The sequence below is a fragment of the Tarenaya hassleriana genome, unplaced genomic scaffold (assembly GCF_000463585.1).
Source record: "Tarenaya hassleriana unplaced genomic scaffold, ASM46358v1 Cleome62, whole genome shotgun sequence".
Classification (NCBI taxonomy): domain Eukaryota; kingdom Viridiplantae; phylum Streptophyta; class Magnoliopsida; order Brassicales; family Cleomaceae; genus Tarenaya; species Tarenaya hassleriana.
The window spans coordinates 2,423-18,167 of record NW_010968712.1 but is presented as its reverse complement, the minus strand read 5'-3'; the positions used below and the strand labels follow the sequence as shown (position 1 = coordinate 18,167).

At 39.4% G+C, this 15,745-nt stretch overlaps 5 protein-coding genes across 9 annotated transcripts in view; 2 read left to right on the top strand and 3 right to left on the bottom strand.

Annotated features, from left to right (window-relative positions):
- Positions 1-2,228, top strand: part of LOC104799885 (kinesin-like protein KIN-14N) — a 5,465-nt gene extending 3,237 nt beyond the window's left edge. For all 3 annotated transcript variants that reach the window (XM_010522567.2, XM_010522566.2, XM_019200873.1), the window contains exons 10-17: positions 73-211; positions 304-413; positions 611-772; positions 870-1,078; positions 1,184-1,265; positions 1,365-1,469; positions 1,570-1,674; positions 1,835-2,228. In XM_010522567.2, the coding sequence (XP_010520869.1) occupies positions 73-211; positions 304-413; positions 611-772; positions 870-1,078; positions 1,184-1,265; positions 1,365-1,469; positions 1,570-1,674; positions 1,835-2,014 (1,092 nt within the window). In that variant the 3' untranslated portion in view covers positions 2,015-2,228. The remainder of the gene's footprint in view (positions 1-72; positions 212-303; positions 414-610; positions 773-869; positions 1,079-1,183; positions 1,266-1,364; positions 1,470-1,569; positions 1,675-1,834) is intronic.
- Positions 2,229-2,588: 360 nt separating this feature from the next.
- On the top strand, positions 2,589-4,617 carry LOC104799884 (trafficking protein particle complex subunit 3-like). Its single transcript, XM_010522565.2, has 5 exons — positions 2,589-2,747; positions 2,999-3,096; positions 3,409-3,508; positions 3,793-3,975; positions 4,257-4,617. Exons 1-5 carry the CDS (start codon positions 2,691-2,693, stop codon positions 4,377-4,379), a joined length of 561 nt encoding a protein of 186 aa, XP_010520867.1. The 5' UTR covers positions 2,589-2,690; the 3' UTR covers positions 4,380-4,617.
- A 394-nt stretch (positions 4,618-5,011) lies between these two features.
- LOC104799882 (sweet protein mabinlin-1-like) lies at positions 5,012-5,746 on the bottom strand. The gene has a single exon (XM_010522564.2). The coding sequence runs from the start codon at positions 5,677-5,679 to the stop codon at positions 5,209-5,211; it is 471 nt and encodes a 156-aa protein (XP_010520866.1). The 5' UTR covers positions 5,680-5,746; the 3' UTR covers positions 5,012-5,208.
- A 1,989-nt stretch (positions 5,747-7,735) lies between these two features.
- Positions 7,736-8,632, bottom strand: LOC104799881 (2S seed storage protein 5-like). Of its 3 annotated transcripts, none has more exons than XM_010522563.2 (2): positions 8,301-8,632; positions 7,736-8,112 (listed from the first exon to the last, which is right to left on the bottom strand). In XM_010522563.2, exons 1-2 carry the CDS (start codon positions 8,578-8,580, stop codon positions 7,910-7,912), a joined length of 483 nt encoding a protein of 160 aa, XP_010520865.1. In that variant the 5' UTR covers positions 8,581-8,632; the 3' UTR covers positions 7,736-7,909. The 3 variants fall into 3 exon arrangements, with proteins under 3 accessions (XP_010520865.1, XP_010520864.1, XP_010520863.1); XM_010522562.2 differs by having other exon boundaries at positions 7,736-8,079; positions 8,280-8,631; XM_010522561.2 differs by having other exon boundaries at positions 7,736-7,924; positions 8,125-8,630.
- Positions 8,633-11,601: 2,969 nt separating this feature from the next.
- On the bottom strand, positions 11,602-13,780 carry LOC109116087 (uncharacterized mitochondrial protein AtMg00810-like). The gene is made up of 2 exons (XM_019200885.1): positions 12,242-13,780; positions 11,602-12,101 (listed from the first exon to the last, which is right to left on the bottom strand). The coding sequence occupies exons 1-2, from the start codon at positions 12,694-12,696 to the stop codon at positions 11,747-11,749; spliced, it is 810 nt and encodes a 269-aa protein (XP_019056430.1). The 5' UTR covers positions 12,697-13,780; the 3' UTR covers positions 11,602-11,746.
- Between the last annotated feature and the right edge of the window lie 1,965 nt (positions 13,781-15,745).

Here is a 15,745-nt window from a genome sequence, read left to right as displayed (position 1 = left end):
CCCTACACTTCTCTGCCTCCGGGTATTCAGTCTGTGTAAAGCTTGACAGATTCTGGTGCATTTATATCACAGGAATTGAAGGGCAACATCCGGGTATTCTGTAGGGTAAGACCTCTATTACCCGGAGAGAGTTCTAGTGACGAGGGGAAAGCTATTTCCTACCCGACGTCTTTAGAGGAACTTGGTCGGGGAGTTGATTTAGTGCAAAATGGTACGGACAAATGTTCTGTAAATGTAGTTCTCACAGAAAGGATGGATTATGCCAAGAAAAAGGACTCAACTTGGCGTTTTTTTTATGGTCAGGGCAAAATCACTCTTTCACATTTGATAAGGTTTTTGCACATCGTGCATCACAAGAGGAAGTCTTTGTAGAGATATCTCAACTCGTTCAGAGCGCTCTTGATGGTTACAAGGTAATCCAATGCACCAAACAACAGATATATATGATCCTTTTCTGTTGATTTCTTATGGTTGTTTCTTCCGATTTGATGAGCAATATGGTGAAACTATCAATTACTCGGCTGCTAACGGTAATAATAGACGAGGGTAAACGTTGAATGGTGTGCCACATTTCGCTGTTTCTTGGACTGAAACCGACAAGTTTCTACAGGTGTGTATTTTCGCGTATGGACAAACGGGATCTGGAAAAACTTACACGATGATGGGAAAGCCGGGGAATCCAGAGGAAAAAGGACTGATACCACGATGTTTGGAGCAAATATTTCAAACTAAGCAGTCTCTTCGATCTCAGGGTTGGAAGTACGAGATGCAGGTAAGAAGTAAAACTAAATATAAGATCTCCAAGTCTTGACAAGAAGAAGATATCTCCTGGTGACGTCAAGTGCGCGATATATAATGGATTTACATAGGTGTCGATGTTGGAAATATACAATGAAACAATCCGGGATCTCTTGTCAAAAAACAAGGAAGCAGCGCGAGCAGACAATGGGATTTCCCCGCAGAAGTATTCTATCAAACATGATGCCAATGGCTGCACACATGTATCGGATCTTAATGTTTTAGACGTTAGAAGCACCCGAGAGGTTACATTCCTCTTAGATCACGCTGCTCGTAACAGGTAAAAATATCTAAGCACCATGCAAATAGAATCACGCCAGGGCTATGAATGACCCTAATGGGTTTCCCAAAAAAAGTTTTTGAATGATTTTTTCGTTTTGTCCAGATCGGTGGGGAAGACCCAGATGAATGAGCAGTCATCGAGAAGCCATTTTGTTTTCACGCTAAGAATCTCCGGTATCAACGAGGTATTACTCGTCTTATATGCTTCCTCTGCACAAACAATATCTGATGGCTTGATATTTATACCTGTCTAATCAATTCCATTCAACTTGGCTTCATAACAGAACACAGAACAACAAGTACAAGGTGTCCTGAATCTAATTGATCTTGCTGGCAGCGAGCGTCTCTCAAAGAGTGGATCAACTGGGGACAGACTTAAAGAAACTCAAGTACATCGTCAAGACACGTTCTTCAGAAACATTATACAAGATTTATTTATGGCATTTTAGCTTAACTTTCTTTCTTGTTTCTCACCTGAAATCTGTTCAGGCAATCAACAGAAGCTTGTCATCCTTGGGAGATGTCATATTTGCATTGGCGAAAAGAGAAGATCATGTACCGTTCAGAAACTCGAAGCTCACTTATCTTCTTCAGGTAAGTCATCACTCAAACGAATCCTTCATCCTCTGCATATTTTCTTGAACTTCCTTGCTGTTGGAAGACACTATCTGCAAAACCAAGAACCCAGATGAGGTAGTGAGTGTTTTGTCTGCTAAGCAACAATGGAGTTAAAACCACGTGATTCTTGAACCAGCCCTGTCTAGGCGGCGACTCGAAGACGCTAATGTTCGTGAACATCTCACCTGAACCTTCCTCAACGGGCGAGTCTCTCTGCTCGCTTCGTTTCGCATCAAGAGTGAACGCCTGCGAGATCGGAACTCCTCGCCGTCAAACTAACCTCAGGCCTTTGGATTATCGCTTAAGCCTCGGATGATACTGGGGAGCCGAAAAGATTGGTTTTTTTACTAAGTTATGTTTGTACCCACTTGATGATGAGCCCTAACAGGAGAGTAGACATGTTGTAATCTGTATAGCTGCCAGCTTGTTTCTATCATGATCAGAACATTAGGAGCGTCTATGGATGTCGGATTCTGGGATATGTATTTCTTCTTCTTATAGTGATTCTACTGTTCGAATTTCTTTTTCTTCTTCACGTTGTCTTGGACGTGAGCTTTCTCGGGAAACAAACAGGAAGCGATTCAAGTTCAATTGGAAAAAAGCGATCGGATTTCTGGAAAACCCAGATCAAAATATAGCTAAAAATTCAAGCTTTTCTTATTGAACATTATAAATTCAACTGAATCTCGCAAACGACGATCCTCAGAGGATGGCAGTGAAGAAATTGTGGGTTTGATTAATTCAAACAAAAGTTTGCATCCAATTTAGAATTGCTTGTAAGTTGGAGGGTGTAAGTGCACGTTTGAAAAACCAAAGGAACCTTAACGTTAATGGGCTTTGAATGTTCTATTTATGGGCCCAAATGGTCCATCTACCATCTCCTCTCTCTCTCTCCCCCTTCTTGCTCCGACGAGAAATGAGACTGTAGCGCAGATTCCTGGGAAAATCAGATCGAGGAGAGAAAATAATCTTCCTGTTCGCAATTCTGGGAGATGGCGCCGGCTGGTCCTCGATCTGGTGATGCAATCTTCTCCAGCATCGAGCGCGTTGTAAGTCTGATCTATAGATATCTTCTTTCTGTTTAGGGGTTTCCTGAAATGGTTCCGCTTCGTTTTCGATCTGAATGAAGCACTCATGCTTCGTTTTTTTAGGTTATCATGTTACTGAAAGATCATCGGGTTTTTATCTTTTGAGTTGATTCTCCATTTCTAATGTCCATAATTGAGACGATCTCCACTAAGCTGTGATTAAATTGCGTCGTGGAGGTGTTGTTAATCCTTTGGAATTTCAATTGTTGTAGAACTCGGAGTTATTCACACTGACTTATGGTGCAATTGTGCGTCAATTGCTTACGGACCTGGAGGAAGTCGAAGAAGTCAACAAACAGCTTGATCAAATGTATAGTTTTTGTATGCTTCCCATTGCTTTATGCCTGTTCTTCTTTTAATGTGATTTTGGTTTTGGTGTTCTGATTTCCCTCAAAGGTTGTATTTTTCAACTGGCTAGCTTGAATTATTTAACATCATGTCTCCATTTTCTTTTTCTTTTTATCTGTTTAGTTCTGTAATTTAGAGTTTCTAGCCCCCCTGGATCAAGTCTATGGCTGGGAGAGAACCAAGAAACACTCCTCTTCCATGTGTGTGTATTGTGGTTGTATAGCCTTTATATCTTTGTGAACGTCTAATATCTGCATTCTTCTATGCTCTTCAGGGGATACAATATTGGGATCCGACTGATCGATGAGTTTCTAGCAAAATCGGGTGTATCCAGATGTGTTGACTTCAAGGAGACAGCTGAAGTAATCGCAAAGGTTTGTTTTTAATGCTGTCTGGTGCTGTAAGTTCACATTTTCAAAGTTTCTTATCTCGGTTACTGGTGGTGGACTCCATGTACTGATGGAAAGAATTTGTCTATTGAGCTTAGCTGAACATTAATGGCCGCACATCTTTGTGCATCTTGAGGGTATTCTTCCATGCATTTGACCCATTTTCCCAAACTGGGCAACTTCGTAATCCATTCCCATCACGAACATGTCCAAGAGCTTGCCATATGTTGTTTCCACAATTTCTGGTTATTGAAAGACTTGCATTGCAGGTGGGATTCAAAATGTTCTTGGGGGTGACTGCGTCAGTGACGAACTGGGATGCAGATGGAACTTGTTGCAGTATAATATTGGAGGACAATCCTGTCGTGGACTTTGTGGAGCTGCCTGATACATGTCAAGGTCTTTACTACTGCAACATCTTAAGTGGAGTCGTTAGAGGAGCACTCGAGATGGTCAGTCCCTGTTTCTTTTTGTCCTCTACTTTGGTCATTGTTATTGTTTTCACATCTTCATCTTAAGCGAATTTCACGTCTATGCTTCTTAGAAGCATGTGGCCCCTGCTGTTCAGTGTCTGAACTTCGTTTCTTGACAAGAAATTCGTATCGAGTTAAATTATCGATACCCTTTGATGCTTTGATGCTCATATCAACTAAAGAGCTCGTGTTCTTATACTATATATTTGCTTCTTGTGCTGGAGACAACCCTCACCCTACTTGTCATTTTTCATGGGCAGGTCTCAATGAAGACAGAAGTAACATGGATCCGTGATGTTCTACGAGGGGATGATGCTTATGAGTTACAAGTGAAACTCCTGAAGCAAGTGGCCGAGGAGTATCCGTACAAGGATGACGAGTAAAGTCACTTCTCGTCAATCTCCTCTCTCTCCCCCCCTCCACAATACAAACTTATCATGTCTGCTTTTGTAGGGTTTATGTATGTTTAGCTTCTTAGGTATAACAACTTCCTGAAATGCCTAAATCATTTGACTATAGCTCTAAGCATTGTCTGGTTTGTTTCAATTCTCCTCTCGTTTTTCCAGTTTCTTGGAAACACAATGATACGGTTTTCTTTATCATTATTCTCTTTCCCATTCAGTTTTTGTTGCTTACTCATTGGGTTTGATCACTCTCAGTCTCTAGTCTTGAAGCTTTGGTTTTCAACGACTCAATGAACTCTCCCATCATATGGCATGTAAGGTGGCCAGGGCCAGGGCCAGGGCCAGATTGGCTTTTACGTATTTGTAGAAGTTGCGGTTCATGCAAACCATTTACAAGAAAAAACAAATGGTTCCTCCACCAACTAATCCGATATATATACATATATATATATATATGTATGTATGTATGGATTTCACAGCCTTATACGTTTGTCCATGTGCGTGGCTGTGTGTACTGTCTAATTTTACTGGGATATTCTGATATTAGTGACAATCGCCCTCAAAAGCCATAAGCAAGTAATGCAACCAAAAGGCCGAGAGTGAGGCTGTAATAAGACTTGATAAAGGTGAGCCTCTTATTAGAAAGACTAGTGCTAGTCACATTAGCCTCAAAACATTACCACTAAAACACACGATAATGTGTGATTGCTTACAAACTTATTAGGAACCTTTTATTCTCATGATCAAACCAAACACACACACCGTGCCTTTTTTTATTAACTAGTACAAGGATAGATCTTTTTCCCGCCTAGTAAGGGGTAGCCTCGAACTGGCATTGTCCGACAGGGATGCTGCAGATGTTGGGCAAGTTCCTAGCAGCTTGGAACATCTGTCTCACCTGCTGCGGCTGGTGTTGTCCCTGGTATCTCACCTGTTCAGCCGCGTGCCTTATCACTGGGCACACGCACATGCGGTCAACCTGGCGCAGCTCGTTGCAGCACTGTCGGAGGGCTGGCGACCTCTGGTTCACGTCATCATCTTCGGATACAAGCTCGATGTCATCACCGCCCCAGCCCCCGCCGCGTTGGGCGCGTCGGCGGATCCACTGTTGGCAAGCCCTGAGCTGCTGTTGCTGCTGGAACTCCCTCTGGCAGCGTCCTTGTGGGCCTCTCTGGTTCACGTCGTCTTCGTCGAGCTCCACCTCAGCGCGGAAGATGGAGGCGTTAGACAGGACGAGGAAGAGGGCAAAAGTTGCCAAGAGGACTGCGAGCTTCGCCATTTTTGAAGCGTTGAAGTGTTTGATGCTTTTGGTTTAGTTGTTTTCGGTGAGTGAAGAGCGAAGGGTTTTGGTGGGTATTTATGGAGGGGGAGGGAGTTTGCATGTCGAGAACGTGTGAGAAGACATCAGAGTGCATTGGTCTTCTGTCTGTATTATGTGTTCTCTTTGTAAATGTGGTCTTTGCCGACCGCCGCGTTTCCTCGCATGCACGTCCATGCGTCTCAAGTCATCTGTCACAGCTCAAGCATTTTTGTCTCTTTACCAAATCATATTCGAATAAAATAATTTTACAAAACATTCTTTTCTCCCTCTTTATCAACCATATATATTCTGATAAATTATGACAAACGAATGATTTTTAGTGGTATTAGAGATATACACACAAATATCTTGCAAGATTTCACCATTATTCTCATGGATATAGTTAGTTCGTTTAATGAAAAACTTCAGACATTATTTTGCAAATTTTGACATGGTTGCATTTTTAAGATTGTATTAAATTTCGTGAAAGATGATGGTCGAAGACGAGAGTGATGACGACAATACATCGTATTTATTTATGGCACATTTTCGTTTTCTATCTGTCGATGCCTCTCAACTTTCTTCGAAGGTGATTGTGGTGTATAACCGTTTTAAAATTTTAGATTTTTTTTTAAAGTTTCTCAAGTACGAGAGAGTTCTCGTCTCTGAAGTTTTCGAGATTTTGATTTTTTTTTGTATGGAGTTTTTTTTTTTGAAATACTAGGGAATATTACGTTACATGTTTACAATTTTGTATTGTCCATGATCAAAATGGGGGTGACTGGTTGCACCGCCGTTATCCGCAAACGGAGCGGTTGCGATTTCCAGCGATTGAATCGCAGCCAAACTTGTGTTTTCTAATCGCAGTTTCTAACTTGCATTTTGGTAGTGGTTTACGGCGTTTTGACAAAAAAACTAAAATATCATCATTAAAAATTATATAAAACTCTAATATATATATATATATATATTGATGATGATTTTGTTTAGTGTTATGATTTGATATTATTTTTTAGTATTATATTTTAATAAAAATATATATAATCGTATACTTTTTAGATTTAATAATGATTATTTTTAATAATTTTTATAATAAAATTATTTTTTTACTTAAAAATAAATTAAATTGATAATATTTATATTTTAAATTTATTATTTAATTATTATAAATTTAGTAAATAATTTTTATCAGATGATATTAAAAATTTAATTAAAATTATTATAAAAAAATTATTTTAAAATAATATTTTTTTTATAATTTATATCAAAACGCAACCGCAACCGCAACGAACCATTCACTTCTAAGTGCATCCATCCGCAATCGTTGCCAACAGCAACTTATCAACCAATCAGTACGTATCATTTATAATCGCTATCAAACGCTCTGAAAACATCGTCACCCACAACCACAACCGATGCGGTACAACCAGTCGAACCCTTAATCATTTGGCATCGACCGACAAATGTGACGAATACAATCGTATGATTTGTGGAGCGAATGGAATACTCAATTTGTTCCTCGAAAAAGATTATTTTGTTTAACCTCAAGAAACTTAATAGCAAAACAATATGTACAAAGTTTGCATCGGAATATATTTTAACCCGAATAATTTGTCCATCGATTATGTACATGGTATTATTTAAAAACTAATTAAACCATGAATTATACATGAAACTCAGCAAAAGTATATGTGTTTCTTATTGCATGTTGAGTTCATTCATCTTTGGAAGATTTTTAGGTGTCGATGATATTGAAAAAACTGGTTGAATAAACAACATTTTTTTATTGTTTATACAACTCATATAATTATAAACCGAACCAAATACCATAACCGGTCTTAATTATAGTATAATAACTATACAAGGTAAGTGTATCCTGAATTCGTTGTACGGCCATTTTTATAATATATGTGGAGCAAGGTATATGTTTCCACTTTGGAAAATAAATTTTGGTATATTTTTCATCAAATTTTGGTATATTGAATGCATAATATTGAACGCGAATATGTATTTCCGCCAATTCGTAAAGGGGTAATAAGAGAAGTTGTTAAAAGATTTTATTAAGGATGAGTGCAGGTTACATTATTAAGCTTCTAACTTCAGAATACATGCACCCACTCACACGATTAGGTGTGATGACTCAACTCCACACCGAATTCAAAACCCTTGAAATCGCTCGCATGCATGCACGTGCGTGCTCGTTTCGGGTTTAGTAAGGGGTAGCCTGGAACTGGCATTGCCCGACTGGGATGTTGCAGATGTTGGGTAAGTTCCTAGCAGCTTGGAACATCTGTCTCACCTGCTGCGGCTGGTGCTGTCCCTGGTACCTCACCTGCTGGGCCGCGTGCCTTATCACCGGGCACACGCACATGCGGTCAACTTGACGCAGCTCGTTGCAGCACTGTCGGAGGGCTGGTGGGTAGCCTGGAACTGGCATTGCCCGACTGGGATGTTGCAGATGTTGGGTAAGTTCCTAGCAGCTTGGAACATCTGTCTCACCTGCTGCGGCTGGTGCTGTCCCTGGTACCTCACCTGCTGGGCCGCGTGCCTTATCACCGGGCACACGCACATGCGGTCAACTTGACGCAGCTCGTTGCAGCACTGTCGGAGGGCTGGTGGCCTCTGGTTCACGTCATCATCTTCGGATACAAGCTCGATGTCATCATCGGCCCAGCCACCGCCGCGTTGGGCGCGTCGGCGGATCCATTGTTGGCAAGCCCTGAGTTGCTGCTGCTGCTGGAACTCCCTCTGGCAGCGTCCTTGTGGGCCTCTCTGGTTCACGTCGTCTTCGTCGAGCTCCACTTCAGCGCGGAAGATGGAGGCGTTAGACAGGACGAGGAAGAGGGCAAAAGTTGCCAAGAGGACTGCGAGCTTCGCCATCTTTTGCAGTGATGAAGTGCTTGATGCTTTGTTTTGGTGAGTGAAGAGTGAAAGGCTTTGATGGGTATTTATGGAGGAGGAGGGAGTTTGCATGTCGAGAACGTGTGAGAAGACATTAGAGTACTTTGGTTTTTGTCTGTATTATGTGTTCTCTTTGTAAATGTGGTCTTTGCCAACCGCCGCGTCTCCTCGCATGAACGTCCATGCGTCTCAAGTTTTCTGTAACAGCTCAATTATTTTTGTCTCTTTACTAAATCATATTCGAATAAAATAACTTCAGAGAACATCTTTTCTCCCTTTTCATCTATAATATTCTCATATACTAATGAGAAACAAGAGCATTATTTTCGTATAAGTGTATCACTCATTCACTATAAGGAACCCAGGTTCCTAAATATTGAATTATATTTATACAGAAAAAAACTCCTAAAAATCTTCAAACTTCCAATTTGGCGGAAAAATAATTCATATATATTTTAGTATGTCTAATTATTCCTAAACTTGAAAAAAATTGACTTAATAATTTCTAAAGTTGTTTAAAAATGTCATATTGATCCTTAACATAAACTGATCAAAATAATATTGTTATAAAATCATACGTAACACTGAGATATCAAGATATGTTAGAATTTTATATTATGTATGTAGAACAAAATTTAATAAACTCGGTTTAATAAAATCAGTTCGAAATAATAATAAATGCGGTACAACAAAAACCTAATTTTCTCATCTCTCATCGACAATGTATATAGTCATAGATTGTTCTTCGAACGAAAAGGGAGAGGGACGTGGTGACGATACCTGATAGGATATATATGTGTGTGCACATAGCGCGTGAATTTATAAAATCCGGTTCAAACGGATTTTGTTAAACCGAGTTTATTAAATCCGCTATAGTATAAAATTCTGACGTGTTTTGATATCTCACGTACCACGTAGGATTCTATAATAGTATTATTTTGATCAACTTACGTTAATAATCAACATGACACTTTTAAACAACTTTATAAATTATTAAGTTATTTTTTTCAATAGACACACTAAAAATTATATTTTTATCACCAAATTGCAAGTTTGAAAATTTTTAGGAGTTTTTCGCTATTAATATTTTTATATTCACTACTCATTCTCTCAACTCAATCAATCAAATATATTTCTCTCTTTTTTGTAAAGGATAGTCCTTTGACACAGGGGATGCATTTAAAAAAATGGCCCGTCAAAAATTTCAACGGATATTTCCGTTGAAAAAATATCAACGGAATTTCAACAGTTTCATAACCTTGATCTCATCTCCGAACTCAACCCTACAAACCCGAATTCAAAACCAACCTGACCTCGAACTCATCCCTAACCTCCAACCTCCAGTGATATAGTTCAATTGGGTCTCATGCCTCCAGTAAAAATTTTAATTTATTTATAATTTTTAATTTTTTTTGATAAATAATGTAAGAGGATGCGGTAAAATGTTACTCTTCCCACTTTTTTTTTTTAATTAGGTCACCTGTTGTCTCTTTTTTTTTTATTTTTTATTTTCCAACTATTTTTTAATCTTTACATCACTTTCAATTCTAAAAATTATTATGTATAGATATAATATTATAAAAATAAATTAAAAATCATTAAGTTTTATGTCTTTTAAGTAATTCTGTTTTTTATTTATTCATTAATTTTTATATTTTGATGGTACTCACAAATTGATTTGATAAAAAAACAATAGATAAATTGATTTGGTTGATTTGCTTTGGTATTTTAAATAAATATTAGAGAGTTCTGTCAATTATATGATAATGACTTAACAAAAAATAATAGAAAATAAATTGAAACGATTTAATTTAGACTAATTTGATTTATGAAATGATTGATTTTATATGTTGCTACTACGACTACATATATTTTTCACTAACAAATTTTATGAATTCAGTTTAACACAACCTTGGTGATCAATTTTTGAATAGTTATTAATTTATTTCATCTAAAAATAAATATTTTAAACAGTTATAAATAAAGTTCTTATGGATAGATTTAAAAAATTAAGAATTATAATTCAACGGTAAAATATAAACATTTTTTATAATATATTTTTATTAATTTTATTATATATATTACAATTATTGTCCCATTAACAATTGTTTTTTGGGTTGGCATGCATATATGTATAGATTAATAATTTAAATTCGAAATTAGAGTTGAAACAGAAATGCACTTTGTTTCTATTATAGAGATTTTAGTAAAAATCAAATATCTTCCTTGTTGTTACAAGAAAAATTGAGCGATTTCAGATAGTTACAAATTTGCAGAATTGTTAAGTGGAAGTGAAGCAAAAAATCGATAGAGAAAGTTGAGGAGTATAAGAAGATATTATTCCTACAATATTATCATTAATATAGTTATGATTTACCCTAGATATTATATCTAGAATATTCTATTGTATTTTGCTATATAATAGGGTGTAATCTTCATTCATCAATAATAGAAAAATATTTCTCTATTAAGGAGCATCGATTCAATTGAATCGAAATTTGGAAAATATAAACTCAAACGAAAAAATAACTTATCTTTTGATATTAGAAACCAAAGAGAGATAGTTTCTGGAAAATGTTTGCTATCTTTCGCCATTGATCAAAGACTGCTTAAATATAATGGGAAGAACAACCACTAAACCCTAACCAGACTAAACTAACCTAACCAAACTAACATTTAACCGTAGTTATATTCTAATAATTCTAATATTATCTATTCAACAAGTGGTCGATGCGTTCGAACAACACACCTTTTGCACTTTGCAGGAGTAACAAGTCTATTATTCATTATTAGAGAATATTGCTTGTTTCAAATTTGCTAGGTTTTAAATATTTGAATTTGTATTCGAATTTCAATTTCCCTCTTTAATCTCTTGTGTATAAAATATTTCAAATTGTGATTCTCAATATGGTATTATAGCTAAAGTTTCCTCTATAGAGATAAAATCTTGTTGATGAAACTTGGTAAAACTCTCGTAGGGTTTTATTATCATTTCTCCATAGTATATATACAGCAACCATAATAGGGTAACAATACATATAAGGGAATATAATCAGAGATTGCATAATATCTTCGATTAATCCCTTAATATCCGCTATCACATCCCCGCAGCCGGAGAGGGAGGAGTGCGGATGCTCAGACTGGATTAGAAGTCTAAGAACAGTGACGTCGATAGTCCTTTGGTGAATATGTCCGCAAACTGTGAGGAAGACGGGACATGGAGGACGTGTACGTGACCCAATGCCACCTTCTCTCGAACAAGATGAATATCAATCTCGATATGCTTCGTGCGTTGGTGTTGCACGGGATTGGCGGTCATGTAGACGGCGCTAATGTTGTCACAGAAGACTACTGTCGAGTGTGTAAGAGGACATTGGAGCTCAAGCAAAAGGTTGCGAAGCCAACACGTTTCGGCTACTGCATTAGCCACGACTCTATATTCAGCTTCCGCGCTAGAACGCGATGTCGTTCGTTGACGTTTAGAGGACCATGAAATCAAGCTGTTGCCAAGGAAAATGCAATAGATTTGGAACGTCGTGTGCTGGGGCAACTAACCCAATCGGCATCGGAGTATGCGATGAGCTACAAAGGAGAAGAATGATATAGTTGTAGTCCATGTGACAGAGTGTCGCGGACATACCTGAGAATTCGTTTGAGAGCGTTAAAGTGTGGCTCCCTCGGATCATGCATGAACAAACAAATCTGCTGGACAACATATGAGATGTCCGGTCTCGTGAATGTTAAATACTGCAGTGCTCCGGCTAGGCTTCGGTAAAGTGTCGGATCAGCCACTGGTTCTCCAACTTCGGCAGATAGTTTGGATTTTGTGTCGGCAGGTGTTAGACACGGACTGCACATCTCCATGTTTGCTCGGTGTAGAATATCAACTGCGTATTGGGTTTGGCAAAGGAACAACCCTTCCTTGTTATCGGTTGCTTGCACGCCAAGAAAGTAGTGTAGCTTGCCGAGATCCGTCATCGTGAATTCCCCGTTTAAGGATTGTATTATCCGTTGTAGCAGCGCCGGAGAGGATGCTGTGAGGATAATGTCGTCGACGTAGAGAAGTAGAAATGCCATACCATCAGGCTTATGCATGATGAAGAGAGATTGATCCGATTTGCTATGAACAAAGTCGATCTTTGTTGCGAATGTCACGAATCGATGAAACAAGCTCCACGCCGCAACACACAAACGTGGTTTGGATTGTCTTTGTCCATGAAACCCGGTGGTTGGTGTATGTAGACCGTCTCAGTTAGATTACCGTGTAAGAATGCGTTATTGACATCGAGTTGATGAATTGTCCATTGATGAGTCAAGGCATAACTTAGGACTATACGAATCGTCGTGGGCTTAACCACCGGGCTGAACATGTCTCCGCAATCAAGGACCGGGTTGTTGAGATTTTCCATTCGCCACGAGTCTCACCTTATAATGAGCATGAGTGTCATCCGCATTGAATTTATGCTGAAAAACCACATAGAACGAACCACATTAACCCCGGGGGGTCGGGGAACCAAGTCCCACATCCCGTTTTTAGTAAGAGCATTATATTCATCAACCATTATCGTTCGCCAATGATGGTTCTTTAGTGCTAAAAGGTGAGATTTGGGCAGTGGGGATATTTGATCAGTGAGTAGGGAAAAGATTTGTTTGCGTTTGGTAATGCCGGCTTTGCTACGAGTTTACATGGGGTGTTGTTGGTTTGAAGAAGGTACAGAAGGTTGTGGTGGTATATTTGATGATGGTGGCTCAGTGACTATGGTGGTCGATGGTGATGGTGGAGGTTCATGATGAGGAGATGGCACGGTCGATGGGTCGACGGGCAACTGTCGAAGAGATCGAAAGAAAGAGGCACAATCCGAATCGTGATCTAGAAATGTATAAGATGACGGTCGATGGTGTTGTTCTTGAGAGAATGGAAAGACATTCTCATCAAAAGAAACGTGGCGCGATATAATAATTTTCCGAGTTTTGAGATCAAAACAGCGGTAGCCACGATGATGAGAAGGGCAGCCAAGGAAGATGGAAGGAGTGGAACGAGGATATAATTTGTGTGGTGCGGTAGAGCTAAGGTTAGGATAGCAAAGACATCCGAACACTCGCAAATGTTCGTATGATATTGGTTTGGTAAAAAGCTGTGTATAGTATGTGGTTATCAATTGCAGTAGATGGTAGGAGATTGAGAAGATGAACACTTATGTGGAGTGCTTCGACTCAAAACGTGGGGGGGGGGGGGGGGGGGGTTCGCTTGAAAGAGAAGAGTTCGAACAAGGTTGTTTATGGTGTGAATAACTGGGGGGAGGGGGAGGTTCGCTTGAAAGAGAAGAGTTCGAACAAGGTTGTTTATGGTGTGAATAACTCGTTCGGATTTCCCATTTTGTTGGGAAGTTTGTGAACAAGAGAATCGAGTTATAATACCATGTTTATCATTGGAAATTATGATTGTCGTACTCACCCCGTGATCACATTGACACGATTGGATGTTTGTGTGAAATTGATTCTTGATATAAGAGTGGAAATGTAAAAACTTAGAGAACACGTCACTCTTACGTCGGAGTGGATAAACCCATAAGAATTGAGTAAAATGATCAAGGAAAACCACATAATAACGAATATCACGTAACTAGAGAGAGGTGAGGTCCAAATATCGGAATGGATTATTTGAAATGGACATGAAACAAATGAGTTTGATCGATAAAAAGGAAGTCGAGTACTTTTGCCAAGGTGACATGCTTCACAAGTTGAAGACATGTTTGGCTTATTACAACGAATTAAACCTGCAGAAAGCAAAGAATGGAAAACATATTTGTTCGGGTGACCCAAACGACGATGCCATATGGTTGGTTGTGTGGTGATGAGCGCGGTGGTAGGTAGGTTGGGATGCGGTCGGTGTCGGATGCGTGAGTGAGTACAAGGGGCTGGTGCTATCACATCGGAGAAGAGTCCATTGTGTTGGACGATCCTTAACAGAAAAACCAAAAGGGTCAAACTCAATGGAACAATTATTGTCACACGTAACTTGTCTCACCGAGACTAGGTTAGACGTGGTGACAAGAACGTTGCGTAAAGAGAGAGGTCGGGATGAAGATGAGATTGTGGTGTGGCCGGTTTTGTGGACAATGTTGGGTTTTTCTGGGATCTCATGAGCGAATCCTATTCCTAAGAGATCGGTTCTAGGGTTTGCGCAGCGGATGTAAAACAAAAATTTGATAAAACCCTAAAACCTATCAGGCATGATCTTGTAGAAACGTTAGAACGCTTACCTCAATCGATCTGGGGCCTGTTTCAATTGATGTGTTCGTCCGATCACTATAGGCAGGAAGAATACCTCGCCCTCTACACGTATCCACACTTCGGGATGGATTCCAACCTTTGGAACTTGTCTGCTAGGACACGATTCTTCTATTCGATGATGTGCTTTGAGAAAGAGAGATTAAGATCACTTCTTCAACCCTCTGGACTCTCTAAAAAGGTCTGAAAAGTTCTCTTGGTCGGCCACTTAGTGTTAGGGTTCTATTTCTCCTCTTATTCAAGTGATTAACCCTAGATCCAGACTTTAAAATTAAATCTGAACCCCAGACCGAACGAACTGCTTAGTAGTCCGTTCGGTCTGGACACTTGGTTCGTTCAGACCAGTTTCATAACTGGGTCCGTTCGAACTGACGGGTCAGTCCGTTCGGTCCAACACTTGGTCCGTTCGGACTGAACTCTCTAGTCCGTTCGGTCCAACAATTTGGTCCGTTCGGACTAGATGGTCCGGTCCGTTCGGTCTACTCCTAGACCGGACGGTCCGGACCTCTTGTCCAGATTTCTCGACGTTTTCTCGTGCATTTGTCCTTCCCTGCGTGTGTGACCCTGTAGGCTCACTCGATATAGTAGTATAACCCGAAATCTCTATTCCGGATATACAAGTCATAGGCGGTCTCTAACAAAACACTATGACTACCTATCTCGAATAGAGTTTGTTCGTGATCTTACGAACGCCAGTGATGATTTCGGTTGATGATCCTTTTGTATCACGATATCATATGTCGAATATAAGGCATGGACAAGCCACCTTATCTGATTCGACTGCTTTCTCGTCCACTGAGTTCGACTGTCTGAAATAGACGACGTTCGTCTATAGTGCGGCCACACATTTCTA

What these genes read in the sequence shown, in the direction of transcription:
- LOC104799884 (XM_010522565.2), top strand. Translation starts at nt 2,691, where the DNA reads ATGGCGCCGGCTGGTCCTCGATCTGGTGATGCAATCTTCTCCAGCATC. An exon ending in CAGCTGAAGTAATCGCAAAG is followed by an intron (nt 3,509 to 3,792) that starts GTTTGTTTTTAA and finishes CTTGCATTGCAG; the next exon opens with GTGGGATTCAAAATGTTCTT. An exon ending in TTAGAGGAGCACTCGAGATG is followed by an intron (nt 3,976 to 4,256) that starts GTCAGTCCCTGT and finishes TTTCATGGGCAG; the next exon opens with GTCTCAATGAAGACAGAAGT.
- LOC104799882 (XM_010522564.2), bottom strand. Translation starts at nt 5,679, where the DNA reads ATGGCGAAGCTCGCAGTCCTCTTGGCAACTTTTGCCCTCTTCCTCGTC.
- LOC104799881 (XM_010522563.2), bottom strand. Translation starts at nt 8,580, where the DNA reads ATGGCGAAGCTCGCAGTCCTCTTGGCAACTTTTGCCCTCTTCCTCGTC. An exon ending in GCCACCAGCCCTCCGACAGT is followed by an intron (nt 8,113 to 8,300) that starts GCTGCAACGAGC and finishes GCTACCCACCAG; the next exon opens with CCCTCCGACAGTGCTGCAAC.
- LOC109116087 (XM_019200885.1), bottom strand. Translation starts at nt 12,696, where the DNA reads ATGCATAAGCCTGATGGTATGGCATTTCTACTTCTCTACGTCGACGAC. An exon ending in GCTCTCAAACGAATTCTCAG is followed by an intron (nt 12,102 to 12,241) that starts GTATGTCCGCGA and finishes CCTTGGCAACAG; the next exon opens with CTTGATTTCATGGTCCTCTA.